Source organism: Stegodyphus dumicola, chromosome 4 (assembly GCF_044657685.1).
Source record: "Stegodyphus dumicola isolate Sdum_Otavi_A_Nest chromosome 4, ASM4465768v1".
Taxonomy (NCBI): Eukaryota; Metazoa; Arthropoda; class Arachnida; order Araneae; family Eresidae; genus Stegodyphus; species Stegodyphus dumicola.
The window spans coordinates 31,520,619-31,547,719 of NC_140771.1; the positions used below are offsets into that span (position 1 = coordinate 31,520,619).

General features: G+C 33.5%; 1 protein-coding gene across 14 annotated transcripts in view; it reads right to left on the minus strand.

Annotated features, from left to right (window-relative positions):
• Positions 1 to 27,101, minus strand: part of LOC118196381 (SEC14-like protein 2) — a 208,552-nt gene that overhangs the window by 20,680 nt on the left and 160,771 nt on the right. For 6 of the 14 annotated variants that reach the window (XM_085814681.1, XM_085814679.1, XM_085814683.1 and 3 more), the window contains exons 2-4: positions 19,221 to 19,293; positions 2,975 to 3,044; positions 599 to 642 (exon numbers count right to left, since the gene is read on the minus strand). In XM_085814681.1, the coding sequence (XP_085670807.1) occupies positions 599 to 642; positions 2,975 to 3,044; positions 19,221 to 19,293 (187 nt within the window). Of the gene's footprint in view, positions 1 to 598; positions 643 to 2,974; positions 3,045 to 19,220; positions 19,297 to 25,399; positions 25,613 to 27,101 lie in introns of those variants that run through there. The other 8 variants (XM_085814680.1, XM_085814678.1, XM_035367826.2 and 5 more) reach the window with 3 other exon arrangements.

Here is a 27,101-nt window from a genome sequence, read left to right on the forward strand (position 1 = left end):
GGCCAGCGCGTTCACCTGGGTTTGAACCCAAGCCAGGTCGAACTACCATTATTCAGCGGTCTTAACCTATCGGCCACTGGTGGGCCATTTCATCAGTAAAGAAAACTATAATGATCATAGTCATCATAGTTTTGATCAGAAAAGAAACTATAATGATCATAGTCATCATAGTTTGATCAGTAAAAAAACTATAACGATCATAGTCATCATAGTTTTGATCAGTAAAAAACGATAATAATCATAGTCATCATAGTTTTGATCAGTAAAAGAACTATATAGTCATCATAGCTTTGAAAACGATCCTAAATGATTTCTGCGCTGAATAATTAGTTTAGTAATATGTAATATGTAACTGCTTTCTTGCATATGAATGAATCGTTTTCATTATTGCTTTGGCTGTGATCATTACTGCAGATTTGGTACAAGCCCTTTTATTTATAAAAAAATTAAATCGATTCAAACGCACTCTATTTAACTTCTATAAATTTTTTGAAATTTTATAGACTTTTGAATTACCATATCCATGTATACAAACATTAATTGAAAAAATTAAGGTAAAATGAAGAAAGCATAGTGAGCATTTAATTTGTTTTATTACCTCTCGGATCATTCTTTCTGCTTTGGCTAGGTCGAAATCCCGAGCTGAAATTGGAAAGAAGTAGAAAATAAAAATTTTGTTACTAAGATAATATAGTTGTAAGAGTTAAAAACGTTTTAAATAATTATACATAATGGTAATAAAGTAAAATTATTGTTGTAGAAAAATATCAAGAAATTTGTATTAAAAGGTACATGCAGTTTTGATTTGACCCGCTATATTACACTACTCTCTACAAGCAATATATATCGCTCTCAGTATAATTGATGATTGCTGTCATAAAGCGATGTTGAGTGGATGGTACTGCATTTTGATAGATAAGAAAACTGAGATGATGTTTCTTATGTTAAAAGTTGTCTGAATTAAGAATAAATAAAACTGCAACCTGAAAATTTACCACAATCAATTAATCCTATAATTCTCAAACATTTTAGGTTCCAGGAATTTTTTTTTTTTTTTTTTTTTTTTGTATCAAAATATTTTTATGGTGCTCTATATAAGAATTATAAGCCTACATAACAATTATCCACCTTGAATATGGATATGAATTATAGATGTGTGGAGGACACCCATTGTCTAAACATAGGCAATGCGAGTATTGTCCAGCCGTACTAATTATCCAAATAAGTATCCTTTATGGGCCCACAAGAGGTCCTGCCAGGCGTTCCTGTGTTGCATAGTTGTCTGCCTCTTGTGGACAGGAAGTTCATTATGTTTATGATTTCCTTTCTGAGATGTTTGTTCTTGATTTCTTCTTAGAAAAGGATTTATTTCACTTTCTGAATTCGGAAGTTTTAGATGATGTTCAGATGTGAGGGAGCATTTAAATAGGTAGTGTTCGGGGCTGCCTCTTTCGCCATATACACACTGATCGGATGTAGCTAAGTTCCTTGCGTAAAAGTAAGGGGAAATGGGCCATGCTTCGATGTGAACCATGTTATTTCTCTTTTTATTGAACTGGGTGCAGTGCCTACTTTTAGAAATAATTGATATCCACCTTGAATACCAGAATACAGGCCTACATAATAATTATCCACCTTGGATACCAGAATACAGGCCTACATATTAATATAATTAGGCTATAATATATGCCTATACAATAATTACAACTTAGCCATTAATATAGCTCTGTGGATTAAGTTTAGAAATAAATGAAGGACCAATACATATTCAATAACAATTTATATAAAATGTGCTGTATTACATATTTATCAACCATATCGTTGAAATGAATAAATCACAATTAATGAGAAGAGCGAGCATTTTTATGCTGCACATCGTTCGAAATAAAGCAATCAAACACAAAAGTGTTTCATTTTCTCTTCTACACAGAATTTTCTTATGATTCTTGCTTTTCTGTACGTAGTGATGGCCGAAGGCTTAGCTTTACGCAAATATGACGTCAGAGATGCCTTATTGGTCTCTCAATTATATTTCAAAGTCTCTATCAAATTTTACTTTTACAGACCAAGATAGCTCAATAATATCCCTCTGCAGAAGTAAATTCATGCGAGGCTTTGGTTCTGATAGGACCTTGAATCCATAATAATTTGTCAACATTATCTTTTTAAAAAGTAATTTTCAAATCAGTGGGCAAGGTGGTAGATGCTTTGCCTCAAAAACAGTGGTTTGTACAATCTCTATTGGATGTTCTTCCTACCCTAATATCAACACATCGATGTTTCGATTGTGAAACTGTATGAACTGAGTATCATTTTTAGGAAAAAATTGGAGCATTTCGCGATTCCCATGTAAGCCACACTGGAAATCACTGAATTAACCTAACAACCAACCTTAATTAAAAATCAGCTTTTAAGAGAGTCTAAATACTCTAGATCAGGGGTTCTCAACCAGTGGTACGCGTACCACTGGTGGTACGCTAGAGAAAAATAGCTGGTACTCAAAGAAGCAAAGTACTTTTAACTATTAAATTCAAAAATTAAAACCCCAACATCCTGATTGAGTTTTTCTCTAACCCTCGTAAATTTATGCGATCTGAGCTTTGTTCAAGAGTGGTGGGGGTAGTAGCACTTTGAAGTGGTGGTACTAAAGATTTTCAAATTTTGTTTATATGGTACACGTTAGTCAAAAGGTTGAGAACCGCTGCTCTAGATATGTCTTCCCTATCATATATGTCTTCCCTAACTTTACTTTAATTGTTCATATATGTCTATGTCTGGAAAGTGCCCCCTATCTACCATCAGTCTTTAAAGCAATTAGACATCTTTACGTGTATATTTGAATTAAGTTTTGTCTTTAATGATAGCAGCATTTGATTAATTGATTAACTTTCGTTTTCTAGCGTTTGAACTGCAATAAAAAATATACCAATGCAAGAAATAGAAAATTTGTTATTTTTGAAGTAAGTTTCATTACCTTTCAACCATCTAAGGAGAAACTGGTCATCATGGTGGTGTTGTAAGATATCTTGCACAGCTCTTCGAAACTAGGAGAAAAAAAAAAAAAAAAAAAAAAAACGTAAAATAGTGCATCTTGGATTACACATTCGTAAATCTGCGTATAAATAAAAATGAGTAATGAAATTTTTAAAAGGTGTTTATCAAGAAAAATTCTTATAAACACTAAAGGAAAATGTTGATCATTATGTCAGTGCAGTAGCAGCGCTGTCCCTAGGCTTTTTCCACCTAGTGCAATCTTTATAACAACTACATTCAACCACCCAATGCCTACGTAAATTTTGAAAATTGTGACGCTCCCAAATCTTGCCGTCGTTGCGACCGCACTGCTTCTGGTGTCGGCCCTGTGTAGCAGGAGGTGTTAAATAGAGATAAACCTCTATTCTCCGACTGTGTGAGGCTAGTGTCCCCTCAAATTAAATGATAATTAATTGTTTAACTTTGGAAAGGAACAACCTGCTTCTTAATATATTCGCCCAGACCGTAAAGTTTGTTGCTTTGCCTGATTTTACGTTATATTCGCCCAGACCGTAAAGTTTGTTGCTTTGCCTGATTTTACGTTATATTCGCCCAGACCGTAAAGTTTGTTGCTTTGCCTGATTTTACGTTATATTCGCCCAGACCGTAAAGTTTGTTGCTTTGCCTGATTTTACGTTATATTCGCCCAGACCGTAAAGTTTGTTGCTTTGCCTGATTTTACGTTATATTCGCCCAGACCGTAAAGTTTGTTGCTTTGCCTGATTTTACGTTATATTCGCCCAGACCGTAAAGTTTGTTGCTTTGCCTGATTTTACGTTTTACTTTGGTGTGCTTCTCTTCTCTTTTAATTTTCTGTGCATTTGATTCATCATATCGATGGATGGAAGATGACGCATCATATCGATGGACCATATGACGCATGGAAGACAAATACTTCAATGTAAAATAGAGGGGTTGGAAGACCTTAGTTCAGTGTAAGTTTTTTTTTTTTTTTTTTTTTTTTTTTTTTTTTAATATGAAACTCTATTTAGTGAGAGACTGACATAATTCCCTCTTTTTCAGAAGCAACTATTCCCCATTTTTTCCTGAAGATGAGAGACCTGTATCAATCGTCCTTCAAATAGGTAGAATGTTATATAACATTTACCCCAGACTAAAGCAGGGGCGTAGCTAGAGGGGGCATCTGTCCCCGGGCGCAGAATCCAAGGGGCGCCAAACTGATGTTACGGCATTTTAGAATTAAATGTTTTCCATCCTTGGCAAGCAGTAGGGGGCGCGAAATCTTCAGTTGTCTCTGGGCGCTGAAAACCCTAGCTACGACTCTGGACTAAAGTTAACAATGTTGCCATCAACATAACAGTATTAAACTAAGAGGAATTTACTTTTTGCTTTAAAATGTTATTTTTGTATTGACACTTAACTATATTTTTCAGTGAAACGAACGGAAGGGGGTGGGATTCAGTATTCGTAGGAAATACCATGAGTGTAGATTTTCCTTCATGTTATTAAGCGGTTAGTTTGATGTTAAACTGTTCTTAAACAACTGATAATTAAGACACAATAACACGCCGAATAAATACTAATTCAGAATTCAAACAACAAAAATCAGCGTTAATTTACAAAATTTTCACAGGACTAGTTTCGATGGTTTTACCGAACCATCATCTTCAGCTGCAAAACCGCAAATGAACAAGATAGGAAATAATGTTTAGATAAGATAAGAAAGCCTGGACAAGAATAAGCAAGTGGCGCCATCTGTTGGCGAAACCAGAACTAAAACATAATTTCTCTAAAAGCCGAAGGCAAATTTGGATTGGAATTAGGATCGTTAACTAGAACAGAAAGATTTTTATGAATGTGAAATGCCTCTAGAAAATCCAGTTCTCCAATGGAAGATGTTTTTTGAATAATTTTGGCAGCAGAAAAATTGAAAGTGTGATTTTCGGACCAACAATGTTGAGCAACAGAAGACTTCTGTGTTTCCTTTTTTCTAACATATGCCTCATGTTCTTTGACGCGAAATTTTAAGGCTCTCTTAGTTTGGCCAATGTAAATTAAACCGCACTGGCAAGGAATGTTATAAATACCCCAGGAATTCATATCCGGAATGGGGTCCTTGAGTATAGAAGTTGGAATTTTATTGATGGGAGAGTAAACAACCCGAAAGTTAAATTTCTGCAAAATATGTGCAACTTTATAGCTAATTGATGGAAAGAAGGGAATGACAACAGAATTTTTATAATCTCCTAAAATAAGAGTGTGGCTTTTAGTGTGTTGAGATGAGAATTTTTTAACTGCTTGATTAATAATGTTGGGTGAAAAGCCCCTGTCAATAGCTATTGCTTTTAAATAATTTAGTTCTTCATCAAGGGCTAGTTTGGAGGAGCAAACTTGAAGAGCACGGAAAACATAGGAATAAAATGAAGCTAACTTTTGTTTAGTCGGATGACATGATTTAAAGTGTGGTGGAAGGCAAACCGATGAAGGTTTACGGTAAACTGTAGTACTGAAGTTGGATGTGTTACGTGTGACCAGAATGTCGAGAAACGGAAGAGAATTGCAAGTCTCAACTTCAAAAGTGAACTGAATAGCAGGATCAATAGAATTCATTGTTGAAAGAACTCTATTTAAATCATCTTTATTACCTTCAAACAGGGTAAAAGTATCGTCAACGTAGCGGAACCATGCCGGGAAGTTTAAAGTTTCAAACAATTTTGATTCATAATAATGCATGTAGATATCAGCCAGGATGGGACTGAGGGGGCTTCCCATGGCTAATCCCTCAGTTTGCTTGTAATATTTATTTTGGAAAACAAAATGTGTTTGTTTCAAACAGAGTTGAGTGAGAGAAATTAGCTCATCAATTTCGATGCAAGAGAAATGAAATTCGCGAAGTCTGGTTTCTAGACATCTTAATGCACCCTCCACTGGGACATTGGTGAATAATGATTTTACATCAAAAGAAACCATGAGTAAATTACGAGGAGAAATTTTTTTAACTTTTTTTACAAACTCTATTGAATTTTTTATGGTGTAAATGTTATTGTCTAATAGAGTGGAAAATCTAGAAACTAAATATTTAGCTAATGGATACGAGGCAGTACCTAAATTTGATACAATAGGGCGGAAAGGAATACCACTTTTATGAATTTTGGGAAGAGCATATAATCTGGCACAATTCGCAACAGATGGGATAAGCGAATGTTTTAAGTTGCTTGAAATGATTTGCGAAGATTTGATCGCAGTTTTTATTTTGGATAAGTCCGAAGGTGAAGGATCTTTAGGGATCGGATTATATGGTCCTTCGTTTAAGAGTTTAGTGACACCATCGATGTAAGTGTTCTTATCCATGACGACTATCTGGCCACCTTTGTCGGCCTTTGAAATGACAATATCCGGGTTAGAATGAATCTCGCGCATTGTAGCTCTTTCTCTCGCAGTTAGATTTGGTTTCAAAGGTTTATTATTGAATTTCACATTATGAGCGATAAGATGCCTAATCATTTCTTTCTGTGAATCTGAAACTTTACTGAACTTGAAAGCTTTTTCGATAGGAGCCAAAATCTTTGGAATCGAGGGTTTACAGGTTTGTGAGAAGTTAAAATTATATTTTAGAATTCTCTCTTGTTCTTCTGAAAGACTAACATTAGAAATATTAACTATTGGCTTGATGTTTACAATGGGAAGATTTTTTGAACTACTTGGACTGGAAGACTGTAAAAGAAGTTTTTCGAATTTAACTGCAAGGGTGTGTTTATGACGGTTCTTGGTCTAGAACGGAGAATGCAGTTAACCGTCATAAAAACACCCTTGCAGTTAAATTCGAAAAACTTCTTTTCAACGATTCAACGAATGTTATCGATTTGACTTGTTTCCTTTTCATAATTTATGGTTTTTAATATTCCGAACTTATCTGAGAGAAACGTATAACATTCTTTTCCTTTTTTTGTTTTTGTTTTTGTAGGTATATTTTATGTTTTGTTTCCTGTTTTATTTTAATTTGTGGTAGGATATGAAATCAGTATTGTTGAAAATGCATGCACTGAAGTTTATGCACCTTCGATACGATTACTGGAATTGTTGACATTGTAAGCTAGAACAGATTAGATCATTCTAATATGGCAAAGTGCACTACAGTTATTTGTCTAAGGGAAGGAATGCCTTTCGTGGAGGACTTTCTAAGAGAAACTACATCGCATAGATAGAATTTTATATAACATTTACCCCAGTTTAAAGTTAACAATTTTGCCATCAACATAGTTGTTTTAAACTAAGAAGAATTTACTTTTTACTTTAAAATGCTATTTTTGTATTGAAGCTATATTTTTCAATGAAACGAACGGGAAGGGGAAATTCAGTATTTGTAGGAAATACCATGGGAAAAAATACGAAATATGCTAATGCAGCCAGCACATTCGCTTAGCTCGAACTGAGCTATAATTGTAAATACAATATCCTTACTAATATTATAAATGCGAATGTGAGTTTGCTTGTGTGTTTGTTTATTTGATACGCTTTTACGCCTTAATTACATAACCTATCATCACGAAATTTTCAAGAAATATTTTTGATATATTAGAAAAGGTTATAGGCTATAAAATGTCATCGTACGACTTTAATTAGCCGAGATATTAATTAAAAACTACTTTTCCCCTACATTTTACACTTACTTTGTTGGGTTTTTCCCTTAAAGGGATTTGGCTACGCGCCAATTTATACTTTCACAAATATCTATGGAACGGCGGTTAGTTGAATTTCGAGACACATATTCGCTGATTCCAAAAATTCGTCGGAATCCATCGATACCATTCTCATCTTCGTACGACTTTAATCAGCTGAGATATTAATTAAAAACTCTGAAAACGCTAATTTTCAGCGCTAATTTCGCGACTCAATAGCGACATTAGGGATTTTTTCTTGAGTCTTCCCGTGTAGGTCCATATTCTATAAATTCCATCAGCGCAGTCATCAGATGTTAACGCAAACGGATATATTCGAAAAGAAATGAAAATTAAACATCAGAAATGATTAGTATTAACTAAATATGAAATTAAGTATAATTTCGTTTACGGAACAAAAATAACAAAAAAGCGAGTTTGAATTTGGTAAATTCTTTGCCTGAACGTTTACAAGCCATATTATTAATGTAAAAATAATTGTACTAAGTATTAAAAATTGTTCTTTTATTTTAATGCATTTTAATTTAACGTTGTAAATACTCATATTTTGTAAATGAAGGTGACCCATTAGTGGCCCAGTGAAACAATGGTAATTCGGCCTGGGGTCGAATCCAGACTGCTGTTTAGAAATTTTCAGAGTTTTACCCCCATGCGAACTGATTTCTGTTAGAAAGTCTGTCATGGAGACAGTTCTCGTGTGATGTGCCATAACAAACAAACATCTCCAAACGAAATTAAGCCTACTGTAGTTGACGACGATAACCCCCATCTCCAAGAAAGAACGAATAATTGCACAGCTGCGTGTGTGGTGTGCATTTATTTTTCTTAATTGAATATACCAAAGTATACGTATTAACTTCCTAGAGGAAAGAAAGAAGAATTTCTTAAGGGAATATCTATTTCTCAGTTTATTAGTATCATTTGATCATTCTGTTATACTTTATGGCGATACTATTTATTAGTTAGTTATCCTGTACTCAAAGATATATTAATATCTAACAACATTTTAAAGTTACAAATTACATGCATTTTTTTAATTTTTTAATTCCGACTTGTGATCTTCGACAACACTATGATCATGATTTGTAATTTGTGATAAAAGTGGGATGCTGAGTAAACTTATACTAGATAAAGGTTAACGGTAAAAATATTTTAGAATCATTACACACAATTTTCAGTTTCCGTAAAGTTAACAAAAAAAAAAAAAAAAAGTTTCAGATTTTTAAATTACGTCTGAAGGGGCGTTTTTTTAACGTTTTGTGTGTTACCTTTATTTATTAAATATCATGTTCTTTGCACTTAAACCATAAAACTCAGTTCAATAGCAATGTAGCAAAATAATTTTAAAATCAGCCTATCTTTAGAATTTTCGATACACAGTTCCGCGCGCTGGAAATAAAAAAGTTTCTCTCCCCCCCCGTAGAGTGCTGCCATTGCTCGCTTTGAAATCCTTGAGTTTGTTAATCAAAAAGTCGTTAAAGTTTTACAAAATATGAAATCGATCATAAAACAAATTCCAAATTTCAAATTTGGTCTTCCACATGCCCATATTCGTAGGAAGATTACTTCATTCAAAATTCGATGACTCTATGTACCGTTGTTTTATCACAATGCGAGAAATATACACACATTTATACAGATTTTTCATTATTTAATTTCTTCAAATATAATGTAGGACTCTAATTTTGGGTGGCAACAGTTTGAAAAGTGAAACGTGATTTGAAAAGTGAGAAAAATTTATAGTGATTCAACGCAAAACCTCAAAACGAAAACAATAGTCCTTTAGGGACAAAGTCCCTTTGGACTAAAAAAAAAAATTGTCTGAGCTGCTGAAGGTGAAAAACTCATTTTCAGTTTTAATCTGTTTAGTTCATACATCAGCAAATAAATTTTCAATCGTTATTTACGTATTGTTGATAACATACGTCGCTGAATTTTAATTAAATAATGCTGTCCTCTTCCGTCTAAGTTTTTATTTCTCTAACATGAACGCATCACATTTAAAAGGAATGTTAACTAAATGCTCGGGAATAATCTTGGTGCAAAGAATGCTGACCATACCTGCGTTACTCTAAGCCATCCTTTTTTTAAAAGCTTAAACCAAATCGGTGGCACAACGTTTTGCAGGACCAATTCATCAAATTCAAGGATTCAAAGAAGTTTCAAACGTTGCTTCATTGCGAAATTTGACTTTTAATTTCCTATTTTGACAAAACGAAAATTGCATTTTTCAACACTGATAGAAAAGGTCGCAAGGAGCTTCCCTTGATGACAATCAAGTATAAAAATATGTAATAAGGTGTGATGGGCGAAAGAAGAGAATGAAGAGAGAGTATTCAAGCTAGTAGACAACTGGCAATCGAGAATTAGGTCATGCTACTAGGCCATTGATGATAAGTAGGACATGTATTATCGCAACCGCTGACAATTTTTACATTGGTGGCATCCATATTCAGAAAAAATTAATTAAACATCTGGTCTACATTTTTTTTAGTATGCAGCGTAGAATTTTAGCTTGGCATTGTTAGCAGAATAACTGCATCGGGACGCGAATTTCAGGGTTTTCCTGTTTTCTGTAAGTACCTAGTAAAGTACATGAATAGCAATTTCTTTCTTTTATTATTTTCTTATTCCTGGAGCAACTGTTACGTTATATTTCATATTTAAATAATTGTAATATTATCTACGTTAGAATTTATGCGAAAAATACCACAAGTAATGTTTTGTAAGGATTATGTTAATTTTATTAACACTTAAATTTTGAGCTAAAGTTCCTTTCCTGTCGATTTTTAACTTCAACTTTCCACTTCCGGCCAGAACGTAGTTTTAGAATCATGTCTGAATATATAATGAGGAGGAGAGGTATTTAACCGCGAAGTTCTTCGGTCTTAGAGAGAGAGACACCAGATATTCTGGGCAGCACGCGTCCGCGTTTTTAGGCTACTCTCCCGTAAGCTATTATCACGCTCAGCCGTACTTTATGCCCTTGATAGCTTCGCAGTCTATGGTCAACTGTGTTAGAATCTTGATAGCTTCGGCTCTATCTCTTTAGTTTAATTCTTAGTCACTTAAGTTCGAGCCCAAGTGTCGGCTTTATTGTACACTCCAAGACGGAGTTTTGTTAAACTTTATTTGGAATAATAAAGGGTTAGTTTACCCTTCTATCTTGTTGTTTCCTGTAACACAAACTCAAGCGATTATTCGCCACTAGTTCTTCCCTTTCAACAGTAACTTAGAATTACTTTAGTGAGGAACTCTACAGTTTTCTGAATTAAGAAGCTAGAACCAAGCTAGAACTTTATCAAGACTCTAAGACAGGCTTTCGTTCAACAAAGGAGTACTAGACTTTTGGAAAGGGAACAGGAAAGGAAATTTGGAATAGGAAAGGGGGATGTCAGAGCACAGAATGGCTGCATGGGAGTTTTCGTGGTTTTTCCCATGTATGTGAATATGAGCCATTATAAAGATACCTCTCTACTCATGTCGATAACTCTAATATACTTTGTTATAATCAACTGGTTTGGGTTGGTTTATTTGGTTACGATAAAGCATGATAGAGCTATCTGCCTAACGGAAGGGATGCCTTTGTCGAGGACTTTCTAGGAAAACTTTCTCGTATCCATGTTACACAATGAGAAAACCACGAAAACACCTATTCAGCGGTTTTACTACTCGGTTATTGGCGGGTCTGTCATAATTTCTAAGTTAAATCTGTCCGTAGAAAGACTTTTACAATAAAGTCCTTTTCTTTAAGCAAATAGCCTTAGCATGTTTTTTCATAACAATAAAGCAAACAAAAATAACAAGAGACACTCCGAAAACATCTATAAAAACTATAAAAAGGAAAACGAAAAATACATAACACAATGCATATTTCATCATGCCCTAGGTAATAAACAAGTGGCTTAATCATGTGTTGAATCTGGCACGGATCAGATGCCCGGAAATAATAAGCGAGCACTGAACGCGAAATTCAAAATAAATTTGTTGTTAAAAACAAAACTTTGCAATCTATTTATTTCCTGAAAAAGTTGAGAAATTACTATAGCGATAAAAAATATAAATGTTTTGTAGTAAAATGAGTTATATTATTAATGTGGGTAAGAAATATCCTTCTACATTGAAAAGGTTGATTTTGATATAAGAAAATATCGTTGTCTTATTCCCTTTTTTTCGAGTTATATTACGTCATATTACGTTTAGCTACCGCAGCATTAATCATCCATGCAGCGTGGCAAAATGCCAATTCTTGCTGTTGTGCTAATGCTGCTGCAGTAGATCGTTTATCTTTGTATATTGCGTCCATCAATGTAACAAACCGTCCGCTTTAAAAGCAATACGCGAACTTCGCTCTAATTTTTATCTGCATTTTATTTTCAGCAGTATATTTACTGAATATACCGAGCGGCTATAATTAAAAATGGTGCCATATATTACGTAATCCATTATAGTTTTTTAACTTACTCCTTTTTTATTCAACGCACTTTTAATGACTTTTGTTTCCAGAAAGGAACTTAATACTGCTTTTTATAAAAAAATTTACTGTTGTCTAAGAGTTGAAGTTTCGTGTTTAACATTTTCTTTCGTTTATAAAACGTTTGCCATCAAATATAACAGTATGTCAATTACTAAAGTCTCATTTATCCGAAGTAATTGAAACTTTGAAAACAAAAAAAGGTCTGGAAACAAATAGAGGATAAAATAGCAAATAATTATATTGACAAATGACACTGAAAATTCCGGAGATAGGCACTGGTGTAGAGCAAGGGAACTTCTTCGAAGTCTTCCAACTTTTCTTCTAGTACCAGATTCCAGGAAGGCATCTCATCCCTCAAGCAGGTAACCCTCGAGTGCTTTGCATTAATCAAGTAAAACAACTTAAACCAAATCTAGTACCAGATAATTTCTCTTATCTTTATGAACTCACTATACTACCTAACTTGGACTTTCTTATTGGTGACCAATTAGTTGCAGAACGGTGGTTCGCTGATAGCTTGACCTGGGTTCAGATTTCAGAGAAAGAGCTGGCTGAATGGTTGGTTCTCCCCGTATGGACACCCGTACCGTGGACACGAATTAAGCAGATAGTCCTCGAGTTGCTTTAATCAATTAATCCAACTTTTCTTATTGGAGGTGCAAAGCGCACCAATAATCAATATTTTTTAATGGCCGGGCGCTTTATTTAATAGTCGTTAGCCTTGCGCATCTACAAGGGTCGGAAATGGTATCGATTTCATTATGAAAGCACCTAATAGTTGGCCTTCATTGACTCTTATGAAGGGACGGACAATTACAACCATGCCTTCTCCGAGATTCAAACCCGAGTCTAAATCTACCAGCATTGAGCAGTTAATCGCCACCTTTAAATTAAGGAAATAGAATATCGAAATAAGTAGATTACCTGCATCCATTCTGGCTTCACTCATTTTGGATCAACAAGGTTTTACTGTATTTAAGCTTACATAATCGATTTTCTGAATTCATTAACCATTTTTTAGAATACCATGTATCGATAAACTATACCCACGGCAGTCAGGTCACTAACCACTATACCGGCTGGGTGGCACCAATAATCAATATTCGGCGTGTTATTTTAGCTCAGATTTGACCTTTCTAATTTAAGAACTTGGTTTTATTTGTTCCTATTTTACTCAGCCAATTTTAGGCTTCAGACCTGGATGTAAAATTTCTGTTTCGTGAGAGCATTCAGCATAATTATGTCACTGAAACTCAACCTGGTTGGTTCGTTGACTAAGGCAAAGTTTCGCAGGATTTCTGCCTAAGTTGAACGAATATCCTTGACTTCCTAAGGAAAACCGGCTCATAGTTACATTATGAGTGGGAAATATGAATTTGTACGTAGCCTGTTCGACAAAATTAGAATCCGGGTCTAAATCTACCAGCATTGAGCAGTTAATGCCTACCTTTAAATTAAGGAAATAGAATATCGAAATAAGTAGATTATCTGCATCCATTCTGGCCTCACTCATTTCGGATCAACAAGGTTTTACTGTATTTAAGCTCACATAATCGATTTTCTGAATTCATTAACCATTTTTTAGAATACCATGTATCGATAAACTTTCCCCGGGAAATTAAAAAGGGCTTATAATGCCTCAACAGCATTCACATGACTTTAAGACTATAAATCTTTTCTAATCGAGACACTTGTTTTAAGTCGCGCTGAAACTTAAAAAAAAAAAAATTCCGCGTTTGTACAAGATTAGAATTTGAAAAGAGCCTGAGAGCTAGAAGATTTATGCATTCGACGGTCTGATAAGATTTTCAAGGTTAATTGGTTCATTTGTTTTAGACAAAGTAGGAGACGATTGTTTTTATCTAGAACTGCGGGTGGTCAACGACGGCAGTATGATTCACTTTAGATTATACCTGTCAAAAATTTTAATGTGAAAGATACAGCTAATTTCCCCTTTACATAAAATTTCGTTTACGTCAGTTCGTTTCTTCGAAGAACCTAACGTTTGCCGGTTTACGAAAGAAATGAGAAAGTTAGTTCAACAGAAAACGGAAACGTCATTCAACGTTATTTTATGGAAAGATTAAGAAAAATGGAACTTAGAAACTGAGTGAACTGAGAAAAAGTACAAAGATTTCGGATAGTCTGGCGAAGTGTTTTCATTGCTGTATGTTAAAGGAAAAAATGTTCAATAACAAAAATCAAGTACAGTCGTAATTTTAAAGCCTGTCCCATCAAGTAGAGTAAGTAGATCATGAACTTCGACTCTCAACAGTAAAAGATTTTATGGCATAGATTTCCATTGTATTTCTTCTTATTGTGAATCAATCCGTGGCATAATTTCCTCACGGGGAAAGGAGATGTGGTCATACAGGAACCTAATAACAGCATTAGCTTTCACTGCCTGATGCGCTTGATAAATTTAACTTAGATTTTCCATACAGAGTTATTTGAAATATGCAATGGAAAGATTTGAGACGCTATTTGCGGAACCTAACATCTATGATTTTCCGGAGTCTCCAGGACTTGCTCCAACAGCAATTTTTCATAGAACAGGATTGTCTGCAAGCTTACGCTCATCAGTCTCAACTAGTAGATTGCTCTGCTTATATTTTATGCTCTTCTGGACAGCCATTAATGGCTGTCTATTTGGATGAGTATTCGACACTAATACATTTTCAAATGCATAATCCAAAAATACTGAAGAGCCATGCAGCTTTCATTATTCGGAAGTCTAATGAGTTAATAGTGATTTGATTAGCATTTGTTAAAAAAAGGGGGCAGTCATGCTAACAGTGAATAAAGTGACTTGAAGAAATACAAATGACTCTGAAATATTAAATCCATAGATTTCTGACCTCTATTGTATGGGAACAAAAGCATGGAACGTTTTCAGGATGGTAGAAATAACTGGAAACTATAAAGTTGAGAATTACAAAGAACTAATGGAAAATTTGCTCTTGTATTATGAAAAAAAAAAGGCTTGCAACATGTTATTAAAATAGTTGGTGTATTTGGCATTCATTTTTTTTCTCAGTGATAATTACGGCTGTTATGATATTCCTTGCATGGAAAGATACTACCTAGGAAGGTCAAACGCACCAGTGTTAAAAGGCCACAGCTGGAATCTCATATAAGAAATATCTATAGCTTTATAAGCAAAGAAATAAAAGAAAACGTAGTACATGCAAGTTATGTGAAGGTTACTGTGTGCTTGTATTTTGGTTTGCACTTTTCATGGCAGCCAAGAAAAACAATAACAGTTCATGTGTTGCCTTTATCGCATAATAGATAATTGTACTACATTTCTTTAAAAGTAAAATTATCTAGTAACCTTATGTAATGTTTTCATTGTTATTTCCAAACTCACCGTGTCAAAATTCTTAAAAGAATGGCCAATATCGTTTCTGTAGACAATGGCAGATTTATGAAACTGAGGAGGACTCACTATTTTAAAAAACAGGGTATGTTTACTGTTCTTTCTTTAAAATTAATAAATGGTTTAGGGTCCTCTTGGAATGTGGGGCTCCTTGCTTTTGCGATGCAATCCCATAAATTAGCCTATCAGTGCGAAACAAAATGTTTAGATTTGTAGTTCGGTGTACTCAGTTAAATGTATGACACTGCGGAATCCCGTTAGAACTGAGTTTAGCATCCCATCGACTATTCGCCTCTAAATTGCAGCAATTTGTGTGTTTACTGTCTTGACTTTTAAAAAGTGAAACTACACTATGGGTATCGCCACTTCTGTTAAAATGAGCTGGTCAGATTATAATTATCTATTTTTGGTTTATTACGGAAATATACCTGAAAAAGGATCGCTTTCTCGAAACCGGGCAATGCCAAAAATACAGAAGACAATAACTACAATCCCGAATTCGGATAGGTTAACAAAGAGCACAAATCAGTGGAAGAACCTCAGAATGTTAAATGTGGAATAAATAAGGGAAAAACTCGTTCTAGAGACCAATGCCTTCACCACATCATAGAGGAACCTACCAGCAACCGAACGGGTAAAATGGTTGAATGCCTGAGCTGTGCAAAGTGAATGCAAACCATACCCAGCGCTGAGCGGTAAGACTTCTAATAATTCGACCCGTATTTAAGTCTCGGTGAAACAGTTTGTCGCATGGGAGTTTTCAGGATTTTCAAATATTAGTTCTTATTCGAATAAGAACCAATTTCTATTTGAAAATCTTTTTAAAGATAGCCATGCTATAACGAGCTTATGTGCTTTGCCCTATCCATACAATCTAATCCCTTGGAAAGCATCCTTCCTCTTAAGCAAACAGTCGCTGTATGCTTTGCTGTTATCTAATAAATCCAACCCCAAAATTCTCACTTAAGAAAGTTGGAAATCTGAAATGAAAATCGAGCCAAATGTTGCTTAAACTGTAATAATAGATGCTAAGTTAGATAAATTGTTTAAGGTAAAGCACACAAAGGCTATCTGCTTAAGAGAGGAGATGACTTCATGGAGGACTTTTGGCTCGTATTCACCTTACACATGAAGAAAAACAAAAAATTCCCATGTAGCTAGACCGTTCTCGGGAATTTATACACGAGTCTAACTGCCAGTGTTCAACGATCTTATTTCTCGGCCGCAGGCGGGCCATAATAATTGAGACAGTTTCTTTAATTACTGCGGGATATCCTTATGTGATAATCAGCAATATTTTATATGCAATAATAAATTCATTCTACTGATTTACTGATCCTTAATTTCTATGAATAAATGTGCTGTGTCACATAAATTCAGTAACTAAGTTATTTACTTCTCGATTTTTAGTGTTCGAAGGTTAAATGAAAACAACGTGTTTACCAACAACCGCCAGAATTTTCAGGCCTAAATGGCTAAACCTCTCAAAATGAATGTAACAAGGAACAAAATCGAAAACAATTCGACAAGGAAGTATGTCAAGCCTAAATAAAAATGTTTCTGTAACGAATTCTCTTAACTTTTCCTCGTTTACAAACGAGGCTTTTAACACGCAGTTGAAAAAGAAAAAAGTTCATATTTTCTAAACCGATTAAAAAAAAAAGGTAAGAAATAAATTGCAAACTAAATTACATTGTGACGCAAAGCCATTGGAAAACGTAACGGTTAGACAATACGATACCAAGAAGTTAGCTCTCTTAGGATGATATTATTATACTGTGACGGTAGGAGGATCATAAATATCACTGACCAAACACAATAACAAAATCAAAAGGTGCACTTATCAAATGGAATATTAATTTTCGTGTTACTTTACGAAGGGTAATAGGTCTTAATGACCTTGTGATGGTCTTTCATAACAGAAAATTAAACGAAGAAGGAAAAGAATACCAAAGGGGAATATGTAAATCTTATTCCTACACGGCTCTTGAACACGCCGAAGCTCCAAGTAACCCGCCTTTATTGATTAACATTTACATCTACAAATCTTTTGAAGCGTTAACCTGAATGATAATTATACATTGCAACACCGAATAGCCAACTTTTTAAGTTCTGTTTCATACAATCCGCTTTCGCAATGAAATGGTGCACAACAATTTTTGCGTTAAAAGGAACACTGCACTTGGAATGGCTGTAACAGTTGGCTATAAAATTCCAAGAGCGGCGAAAAATGAAAAATTAATCACTCAGTACTTTTGCGTGTCTAGTACTTTCAATTACGTCACAAACGGGATTTTTTACTAAAATGACACGCACCAAAACGTGACACATTATTAGCTTACGTTTTTAAGAAAATTTGTCGACAGTAAAACCTGCTCTGACAATAATATTTTTATCTATTCATCCCAAGAAATCATTCTGAGCATCGAACAACAGGATTTGAATTATTTCTGTATATAAGTAAGGTCATTCACACTTCTGTACTCATATAAAGCAACGACTGATGCCACATAGAGAGAGCTAGTTGATGTTCTAGCATTCAGGTTTACAGTTTCAGATCATTAGTTGGATAATGCTAGTAAAGTCTATTTTCAGATGCCAGGCATTTGTGACTAGTCTTAAAAAAGATTACGGAGGATGGATAGCAAAAATAACTTTCATCTTGTATGTGAATTTTTTTTAATTACCTATATTTCAGGAGAGCATAAGTTTGGATATTTTAACTATGACCATATAATAATTATACTTTGAGCATAAAATAATGTATAAAATTTATGTAAACAGAGAAACATCCTTGAAAACAACTTGGAAGTTCCAATTTTTTAAATTTTTTTTTTTAAATTTAAGTAAAGCCTTTTCTAAAATAATAATAATAATAAAAAAAAAACAATAGTTCTTCAGGGATAAAGCCTCTTTGGACTAAAAATCTGAAAGCTTTCAGATTTTAAATTACGTCCAAAGGGGCGTTTTTTAAAATTTTTTTTTAACGTTTTGTGTGTTAACTTTATTTATTAAATATCATGTTCTTGGCACTTGAACCATAAATTTCAGTTCAACAGCAATGTCGCAAAATAATTTTAAAATGGGCCTATCATTAGAATTTCCGATACATAATTCCACGCCCTGGAGATAAAAAGGTTTCCCCCTTTCGTAGAGTGTTGCCATTGCTCGCTTTTAAATCGTTGAGTTTGTTGATAAAAGATTCGTTAAAGTTTTACAAAATATGAAATTGATCATAAAACAAATTCCAAATTTGGGCTTTCAGATGCCCATATTCGCAGTAGGATTACGTCATTCAAAATTGGATGGCTCTAGGTACCGTTGTTTTATCACAATGGGAGAAACAAACGTATATCTATGCAGTTTCTTCAAATATAATACAGGGAGATAGTATTTGGTGCCAACGATTTGAAAAGTGATACACCGTTTATAGGGTTCCGACGCAAAATCGCAAAGCGAAAACAGTAGTCCTTCAGGGACAAAGCCCCTTTGGACTAAAAACTTATACTGTAAATTTTAAACGGGTTGTCTTTCATTCAAAACTGACAAGTAACAGTATCAATTTGAAACTTCTAATTTTCATCGATTGAGTTTATAGTACGACCTCGAGCGTCATGTTAACGTCATTCTTAATTTTAGCACCCCATGAATTGGGAAAGGAAAAAATAACTCGTTAAAGAAAACCACATACCTCTTTCAGAGCTATCCGCTGATCCTCTTGCTGCTTGTAATCGAAGGTGCCGTTCATTAGGCCTAGTTCGATGCTGCTGTAAGAGAAAAATAAAAAAACTAAGTAAAGTACAAAAATATCTAAATTTATGTCTATTCGTAGTTACATTCCATGCATTTCCTGCTCTAGTCTTCCATTCTTTATTTTTGTCTCTGTATTTATTCTCTAAGTTTAATTTGATTTTAAAAACTGTACAATAAAATTTTAAGTAAATCAATTAATTAAAAATGCTTCAAAAGACAAAAATGGCGAACGAAGGTAATTTATAACGGATAAAAGAACCAAATAGGTAGGAACTGGTAAGCAATAAATATAAATTAATATGATTAACTACTTGCATAGAATAAAACTCCGTTTAATTGAAGTTCGGCTTACTCAGAACGATGGAGAGACTGCCAAAGTAGACAGCTTGGAAAATAGTCATCTGCAATTTTTAAATATCAGCTTCTTTTCATGTTTTATTATTTAGAGATAAACACAACTTCTACAGTTTAAAGAAATTATAAGGTACTTAGGATTACGGTAGTTGTTCGGGTATTCTGGTTGGAATTGCCGGGTAAAATCGGAAAACACACAACGGCGTCTGAGAAGAAATTATAAGGTTCCTATAACCAGCAATCCTTTCGGCAATCCATGATAGAAACGCCATTTTCTTCTTCCTTTTTGTGTGCCTTCGTGGTGTAACGGTAAGCATACCCGGTGCGTATTCAGAGGTCCAGGTTCGAGCCCCGGCGAGGACATTGCTTATTCTTCAAGTCTCCCTGCTTAAAATAACTTAATGGCTCTATACAGTGAAATGAATTTCAACACAAGATAGTTGCGCGCAGAAGTAAGGAGTCATGAAATTTCTATCAACGAAATGACTTCTATGTTCATAAACAGATTATATTAAATGAAATTTGATTTACAGTGAAAAATGTCTCCAAAAATAAATTAACTCCAAAAAGTAGATGCCAAAGACTTCAATGAATTAAAAATAAGGTTATTTTAAGTGAAGTTTTGCATTATGTTAATAAATTGGTCTATCAATCTTTTACGGGTATTAACGAGGTCATAGTGGTGATTCTCACAGTTATCTTTGAATTTTAAAATCACGGTCTGAGTGTTCTTACCTAAGAACGTTTGGATCTGTATGTATTATCAGATCTTAAACCTTTATTCTATATTAGAGATCATAATCTGCAGCCGATAGCATAATCGCCAAAAAAATTCATGCTCGAAAAGCGGTGGTTGTGGCTAGTGAAATATGACGTTGCTCCGTATTTGCCCTCTTTCAAAAATATGATGAACTGCATTAAAAGATTTTGAAAAAGTTCTGCTTTGATGATACATCGAAGAAATGAATTTCAGCATATCAGGGATTTCAGAATCAACATTCAGGGATAAGAGACAACATTGCTCTGGGAGAGCAACATAATTTCATGATAGATATAATAGCTCTTAATATTTCTTCTTTAAATTAGTTTTATAATCATCCAAATTGAACCAGACTACTTTCTTAATAAAGCTAATAAATTCAAAAGTGATAAGTCAGTTTTATTAACATTAATACTACTAATTGTTCGCACAGATTATTAACCCTTTGCACTCGAATCCTTTCTCGCTCTGGCGAATCAGCAACTCCAGACGATTTTCCGCATATTTGGTGAATTTCTTGCAACTAACTTAAAATGATTTCACAGAAATCTAATGGTTCTTTTATGTCTGAAGATACTTGCAGTCCTGCAGCTTTTTCGACGGATATAACCGGTATTCTTCGCCGGTATTTTGTGCAATTTATCCTTTCTGAATTTTGCAGAATCACTATCGCTTTCCCATTCACTATCTATTACCCTGTTATTTCACCTTCTTCACCTCTTACTTCATTGCTATTTTCATCACTGCTTTCCTCCTCTCTATCGTCAAGTAGTCTATGATAAACGTAATTTCGTTCTTCGTCAACGAAGAATCGAACTCATCTTCATTGGAACTGATTCCATCATCGTATTTCATGCTTATTGGGCCCCCTAACTTTGAAAATATTATTCTTATCACAATGATTGTCGAGTTCGAATTAACGTCGAAGACATATATATAACCATAAATCTAAAAAACGTATTTAAGATTAAAGATTAGCACTTGTTTTATGCGCATGTATCGCTGAATTCTCTCATGAAACGATATTTCCCAAACCAAACTTAAATAAATATCGTTACTATTTGAATTATTCGTTTAAGCCAACTGGTGATCGAGATTCCCCCCTCGAATTACCGCATCAAAATCAAGTGGTGACCAAGAGTCACCTGTCGAGTGTAGAAGGTTAATATTTTATGAAAGGTTAATAATTTAGTTACATTTTATATGAGATTCGCTGTATTTAACTAACTGCACACAACACCCCTCATATTGGGGGAAATTACTTTCAGTTAGTAGCAATTTTCCCTAATATGATAATTTTCTGTTAGTAGTAGTACTCTGAATTGCTGCGAAATCTGCGCTTGCAGTATTCATCGCATTTCGTCAAGACGCAGTGTTATGGTTGACAGATAGCGCGTAAGTCATCTTCAAGGGCACCAATCAGTTTTTCTGTTAGGTTTCGTTACTTTTCGTTTCAAAAAGGCTAATTCATACAAGTATGGTATTGAAAATAAAAAAACACAACGTGTAAATCCAAAGATCAAGAAATTTTGTTTTCGTAATAGAATATTGTTGAATATTCTAATAATAAAATTTTCCCCCGTCCGATCAGCGGTATTTTGTAAGCCTAATGCAAAGCTACCACAGAATACCTGTCTAAAATGAGTATTGGCTCTGTAGGGCACTTTCTAAGGAAAACCGATTTGTATTTATTTTACGCATGTTCTCTGAGTTAATTTACAATTTACCTAAAGACTGTAATTTTTTCACCTGAATGTCTTCCTGACCTTCATTACATGAACTGAAAACTGCCTAGGATTGCACACAATAAACCAATAAATAAAACATCTCTCTATTTCAAGATTTTGAAAATAAATCAATTAAATTTACTGTATTTTTAGATATGAATCATGAAATTGAATCTGATAGATTTTAGGAAAAGCAACTAAAATACTTTGGTTTTATAAAGATGAGGGAATATCTTTATATTATGATTTTTTTTTTTTTTCTATTTATTTAGTTTTAGTATGAAAATCGATTCTTCGAATTCATCTTGGTTTCACAAGATTCAGATAATCAATGCTGCACTTAGTATTCTTATATAAAGCGAAAATTGATTATTCCTTCGCATTCTATGCTCCATCAGAGAATGCCAAAAATAGAATAAAAAATCTGTTAAAGAAAAATATAGAAGGTTAACCCAGACACTATGACATGTCATGAAACTCCAGTTTAGGCAGAAAAGGTTGATGCACTTTAGTAACCTTCACTATTATTATGCACATCTAATGTGTCTTGTTCCGCCTTTTCCAGTTATTTGCCGACAGGTAGGAAGAAGAGAGTTTGAATAACGAGCTTCTCAGTGTTGTTGGCTTTGAGGTTAATATTCGTACTTTACCTTATTTTACTGACGTTGTTTACTTTTGGTCTTTATTACGTCGTAGATCTGTTATGCATTTCCATAGCTCTTCTTTCCCCTTTACAACAAAACTTTAAATATCCGCAACTGAAAATTCTATATTTACCAGATGTCTGGGGAATGACCCGGACTGTACTGGATTTGTACGTAATTACATCCGGGGTTGTATACTGGATTGAAAAAGTGGCTGGGTTTTTAAATGAGTAACTGTAAGAGTTAAAGAAATTAATTATTTATAGAGGAAGGAGCTGAATCCTATGAAACCTCAGTAATGCTTTCACTGCAGTACTGGCATTTTTGGATAAGGTGATCAAAAACTATCTCACCTTATCCTTATGTTCATCACCTTATGTTTTTAAGATCTTGGGGAATAATTTCCTTAATATCATCTACGTTTACATCATAATATCATCTTAATATCATCTATTACAAAAAATAAATTAAATAAATAAAAAAATTCTGTTTCAAAATGTACGTAGTTTACTTTTAAACATTGCATTGCTATAAACTCTTACATTATTATCGTTTTCTTTCATTATTTTCCCTTTGTCATGAAAATAGCATAGTTGAATAACTTATAAGTCGCAAACTTTTTCAAAATTGGACTAAGTTTTTCTTAAAATGCCACAGATAATCTATTCCAAAATAAAGTTATTCTAGAAAAATCCAAATAATGCCTTCTTCTGTCAAATTTACATTTACTGCAATTCAAGTGAGGAAATTTGTTTCTTTAATTTTCTATTGTATGTTAACGAAAAACATTATTTCTGCAAGACAAAAATACGAAGCGCACTTTTTCGATAAAATTAAACAAGCAAATTATTTTTTATTACCCTAAAACTAATAATTAATTTCTGCTTCTACTGAAATAAGACAATGAAATGAATTCTCATTGACGCAGACTAAACATATTTATATTCTTTTTTACTTTATGTAAGTAAGCCAAAGAAGCTATTTCTGGGATTTGTTTGTATTAAAAAAAAAAAAAAAAAAAATCTTAAAGTTTTCAGATTTTAAATTACGTATAAAGGGGCGTTTTTTTTTAACGGTTTGTGTGTTACATTTATTTATCAAATATCATGTTCTTTGCTCTTAAACCATAAAATTCAATTCAAAAGCAATATCGCAAAATAATTTTAAAATGAGTATATCTTTAGAATTTCCGATACACAGTTCCGCGGCGCTGGGAATAAAAAGGTTTTTTCCTCTCGCGGTAGATTGTTGCCATTGCTCGCTTTTAAATCGTTGAGTTTGTTAATAAAAAATTCGTTAAAGTTTTACAAAATATGAAATCGATAATAAAGCAAATTCCAAATTTCAAATTTGGGCTTCCGATTGCCCATATTCGCAGTAGGATTACGTCATTCGAAATTTGATGGCTGTAGGTACTGTTATTTTATCGCAATGCGAGAAACATACATACATTTATGCAGATTCTTCATTATTTAATTACTTCAAATATAATAAATAATTGGTGGCAACAGTTTGAAAAGTGAAACGGACATTCAGAGTTATTCGATGCAAAATCGCAAAACGAAAACAATAGTCCCTCTGGGACAAAGTCCTTTTGAACTAATAAATATCTTACCTTTCGCGAATAGCAACAAACTTGAATAAAAAGTTAAACAATGCATTTACGTAGAACAATGTTAAAATAAAATCAACTCAAAATCCTGTTTCGAGACTACAGCTTTTCTCTGCTAAATAGAAGAAAGAAAAGTGATGTTATGTATTTAATCGCTGCACGAATAAAAACGAGTAAGAAATAAATTTCCCACGTTCAGGGCTTATTATCTCTTTATTATCTTCCTTTCTCTGCCTTTTTTTTACTAAAAAGAATAAAATAAAGCATATATAAAAGCTTTTCCGTTATATGGCAACACACTCCAGAGAATTTTCTCTAGAAAGATATATATATATATATATATATATATGTTAGCTTGATACTTCCAGCGTGAAATATGATTTCGTCATTTCATATGTGTTAAAATTTTCATAAATATAAATATATCTTCTAGGTTCGTTCAGTAAACAAATAAAAAAATAGAATGATACAATTTGAAACTTTTATTTACAATACTTACTTTGAAAACAAAAACACCCTTACAAGAGATAAGAATGGGAAATTTAATTTAATTGCGTTTAAGATACTATATATCTTTCTGTAGAAAATTATTCGGCGCATAATATTGTCCTGTAATGGAAAAGATCCCAATATTCTTGATTATCAAAATAAAATTTAGGGGCTATTACTAATTTTGGATTTTGAATCTGAAATACCAAAGAGAACATTAAGTGAATTCAATGTAATCATTTCTATATATATGGCATTTTTTTTGTTATATATATATATATATATATTTTTTCAAATTTGTTTAAGGCTGCAATACTTCTTCTATGACAGATCCTCAATTTTTTATTTATATATGATTTGTGATAGCTAAATACTTTTATTTATTTATTTATTTATTATTTTTAGTTTATAGTGCATTAAACTAAAATCACGTAATTCAAAAACTTTTCCTATACATATATTTTGTTAACTATAAATATCATACATTCTTCTACAAATTTACCAACCGTAGCGAATAGTACAACCACTTACTTGTTTTGGATGGAAGTCATTTTAGCGCGTCTTTGCTATCAGGCAGAAGAAAAAGTGAATGAAAAGTTAATCCAAATCGGAAACTTTCTTCCCATTATTCCAAAAACTTGTAAAAGAGAAAAAAACCTTTCCAGGTCTTGTTGAAATTCGTTAACCCAAAATCCCACCACTTCAGATCAAACAACCGTTGTGTACTCTCGCAGGTGAACTCCAACAATGGTGAAAGACAATTTGCAGGGGAAAAGGAAGCGAAAAGTTTACCCAACTGAAGAAAAGTGGGTTTGTGGAACAACGGGAAAATAAAAAAATAAGGTAGAGAGAAATTTCTGCGGAAACCAAAGAGCTGACACAATCACAGTAGCCAGTTAGTTAGTTCTGCTTTCTGAATTTTGATGAACAAAGATTCTCGTGGTTTCATTCTACCTAAAGGGATTCTTTTCAGTGATTAATGTTCGCATATACCGATAAAAGCTTGGAAAGATATTTTGTCGCTTTTGATTGACGACAGCAGCTGCAGCTGTTGCAAAAGTTGCTGTATGTCTTTGTAAAAAACATTGCATTTAATGCAATGTCTACATTCACTTAAATCTTTTTTTTTTTTTTTTTTTTTTTTTTTAACTTTCCAATGGCAGGCTGTAACTGTTTATAGGTGTTGGCCACTAATAAGGCAGAAAGCGGTGGTCTGTTTATTATGGAGGCACCTTAATAGGTGAGCCACCTTAGCTTCCTATGAAGAGACGGACAAATAACCTTCATGCCTTCTCTGAGATTCGAAACCGGGCCTTTGAGTACGGCAGTCAGAATCACTAACCGCTTTCCACTTTCCCATGCCATTTAAATCCTCAAACTTATAATCTGATTTTTGTAACTATAATAGAAGGCCAGTATTATTTAAAAGAGGAAAGTAAATAAATAAATTACAAGATATATAGTTAACTATACATCTTCTAATTTATTTATTGAATATCAATTGATATTCTCTTCCCCAAAGTTTCTTTTTTTTTTATTTTATTTTATTTTTTATTTTATTTTTTTTTTTTTTTGTATCTTGTTTGTTATGTTCAGGGTAATCCCTGAACATGGAAGTACAATTATTATAATATAAGGATGATAAATAATAGTTGGGGTAGTAATCTTATAGCTGGAGGGACAAATTGCAATATTTCGGGACCAAAAACATATTTTCAAGTAAGCAAATTGAGAAAATAAACGTAAGAATTCTACGTGAGCCAAAGTAGTAATGCAAATAACCAGTTAACAAATAAAATAAGCGTTATACAATATTTATTCCAAATTAAGGCTCTCTAAAATATGAATACCACTCTTACAGTTTAGCCCTCTGAGCGGCCAGGGTTTTCGCTAAGAAAGCACAAATTTCCCAAAACTACTTATGAGAACAAATTATATTTTTGATTTTAATGTAAAAACTCTCCTGGTATTTCATGCCTGGATTTGTGTACTTTTGATATATTGGCTTAATTTCTTTGACATATTTTAATATGCCCGTATATATACGTTCTTACAGATATCACAAAAAATATTCTAGGCCGTATAAATACGGCCATGCCGCTTAGCGGGTTTTAAGATAGCTTTTAAGAAATAAAATTTTAGGCGAATATTTGATAAGAGCCTGATTCTGATTCGAATTCATTTGCTTCTAATTAGAATTAAACAAAAAGCTACCAAACTAAATACGACATTT